We start from the raw sequence: 2,426 nt of genomic DNA, 5'->3' as shown, positions 1-2,426 counted from the left end.
GGTCCTTTCTGTTAGATCTAATTTTAATGATGAAAATAATATATTTGCTCTTTGTATAGGAACTCTTGGATAGCTTTCAAGATTGGCGAAATCAATCAGCAATGATCAAGGAACGTATGGATTGATATACAAGATAGTCGGAATATATCAGAAGAGATCAAGGAAAAGAGATGTGATTAAAAGAAGAAGAAATCAATCAGAAGATGCTGACGGGATCAAGAGATGCGACTAAAGGAAGAAGAAATCAATCAAAAGATACTGACGGGATCAATCAAGGCTAAAATAAAGGAATCAAATAAATCAAGATCTCGCTGAATATTCAATCAAGTGTCTAAATATGGAGGATCAAGATTCCGGGTTCAAAAGAGCCGTTGCAGAACAGCTTTATTCTTGGAAAGAATCAATCTCTTTCCAAGGATCAAATCTCTTGGTTGGCAAATCTTTCCAGAAATCAAGCCTCTCTTAGAGTATTTAAACTTGTAATCAGACCTTAGTAAATATACTTTGATCGAACCAAATACCCTCTCTTTGTTCCACTGTAAATAAACATTGTAGCTCTCTAAGACCTACTATGTAACAAGTTAGAGAAGAAAGAGAGAACAACACTGGTGAGACATTGTATCAAAAGAGACGAGTGAAATAGGAACTGAGCTATCACATCATTCTCCTTGTACTCGAAGAAACTCATTCACTAAAGAGAACTCCTTTGCAACTCAAGAGGACTGGACTAGGATTCATATTGAATCTGAACCGGTATAAAAATTCTGGTGTCTTTACTTCCTGCATTTAATTTCAGCATCTTATATTCTGTTGTTACTACTGTCAGCTTATTACATCTAGTCGACTAATTGAAAGACTAGTCAACTAACAAGAATTAAGTTTAAAAATAAACAATTCACCCCCCCCCTCTTGTACTTTCAATTGGTATCAGAGCAAGGCTCGCATTTTTCTTTTGCTTAACAGCTCGTGAGAAAAGATCATGTCAAATCAAGTTATCGTAGGAGCTCTTTTAGAGGAAGGAACTTCACAAGTTAGGCCACCATACTTCAATGGACAACATTTCTCCTACTGGAAAGTGCGTATGGAGATATATGCAAAGGCATATGACGTTAAAGTTTGGAGAGTCATCAAAAAGGGGAATTATCCTATGCTAGCTGTCGCTCAACCACTTGTTGATCCTGAAGATATAGATTCCTATACAAATGATCAAATGGCAGTGGTAAAAGTTAATAATAAAGCGAGAAACCTGCTTTATAATGCCATAAGTGGTAAAGAGTATGAGAAAATCTCTAGCTGCGACACATCCAAAGAGATGTGGGACAAGCTTGAAGTAACATACGAAGGAACCAGCAAGGTAAAGGAAACACATATCAACATGTTGGTTCGTGATTATGAACTCTTTTCAATAAAAGAAGGAGAGTCTATTGAAGAGATGTTTTCCAGATTCAGCAAAATAATTAGCGATCTAAAAGCCTTCGACAAACCATATACAAGTGGTGATCAAGTTAGAAAATTTCTCAGAAGCCTACCAACTACTTGGCAGACCAAAGTAGTCACACTTGAATCTTAAGATCTAAATAAGTTATCCTATGATGAAATACGAGGAGAACTCATAGCCTTTGAAAAGACACATCTCAAGAAGACAAATCAAGAAGAAAAAAAGAAAACAGACGCATTTAAGGCCTCAACTGAAATAGCTGAAAATGATATTGATGATGATCCTGAAGCCCTTCTAGAAGGGATTGCTATGTTGTCAAGAAACTTGGATGGTTTAATGAGAATATTCAGTAATACAAGGAGAGGAAGAATTCCACCTAGGCGATCCAGACAATACAACGAACATGACAAGAATGATCGAAAATGCTATGAGTGTGGAAGATTTGGACACATTCAAGCTGAGTGCCCAAATCTAAAAAGGAAAATTTCTAGAGGCTTTAACAAGAACAAATCTTTTGGAAGTTGGAGCGATGAAGATAGTTCAGAACACGAAGAGATAGAAAATCTTTGCTTCATAACGATTCTAGAAAATGAGACAAACAAATCCTCAAGATGTTGGACGGATGAGGACATTTCAGATGACGAATGCAAAGATAACAATGAGAACTGTTTCATGGCACGAGGTGAAATAAGCGAGGTAAGATCTTATAACTGTGAAAGATGCAATGAATTGCAGGATATTCTTGATTTAACTTTGAAAAGTCTCAAAAAATGATGAATGAGCTTAAGAGACTAAATAAAGAAGCAAAAGACTAGAAGCTCAAACATGAAGTATGTGAAATTAAAAAAGAAGTACTTCAAGAAGAGTTTGAAGAATTGCAAATGCAACTCAATGGCATACACAAATCCACCAGTCATAGTTTTGTCAGGTTAAACCAGGCAACTTATAAGTCAACTGGAAAAAGACCAGTTAGAACAGAGTCCACTAG

The 2,426-nt window shown here is 36.2% G+C and overlaps 1 protein-coding gene across 1 annotated transcript; it reads left to right on the top strand.

Moving 5' to 3' along the window:
* Positions 1-979: 979 nt before the first annotated feature.
* On the top strand, positions 980-2,212 carry LOC138889398 (uncharacterized). Its single transcript, XM_070172703.1, has 2 exons — positions 980-1,504; positions 1,583-2,212. The coding sequence occupies exons 1-2, from the start codon at positions 980-982 to the stop codon at positions 2,210-2,212; spliced, it is 1,155 nt and encodes a 384-aa protein (XP_070028804.1).
* The last annotated feature ends 214 nt before the right edge of the window (positions 2,213-2,426 follow it).

Source organism: Nicotiana sylvestris, chromosome 4 (assembly GCF_000393655.2).
Source record: "Nicotiana sylvestris chromosome 4, ASM39365v2, whole genome shotgun sequence".
Classification (NCBI taxonomy): domain Eukaryota; kingdom Viridiplantae; phylum Streptophyta; class Magnoliopsida; order Solanales; family Solanaceae; genus Nicotiana; species Nicotiana sylvestris.
The sequence above is the reverse complement of the archived record's forward strand: the minus strand, read 5'-3'. Positions and strand labels throughout refer to the sequence as shown.

What these genes read in the sequence shown, in the direction of transcription:
- LOC138889398 (XM_070172703.1), top strand. Translation starts at nt 980, where the DNA reads ATGTCAAATCAAGTTATCGTAGGAGCTCTTTTAGAGGAAGGAACTTCA. An exon ending in CATATACAAGTGGTGATCAA is followed by an intron (nt 1,505 to 1,582) that starts GTTAGAAAATTT and finishes GATCTAAATAAG; the next exon opens with TTATCCTATGATGAAATACG.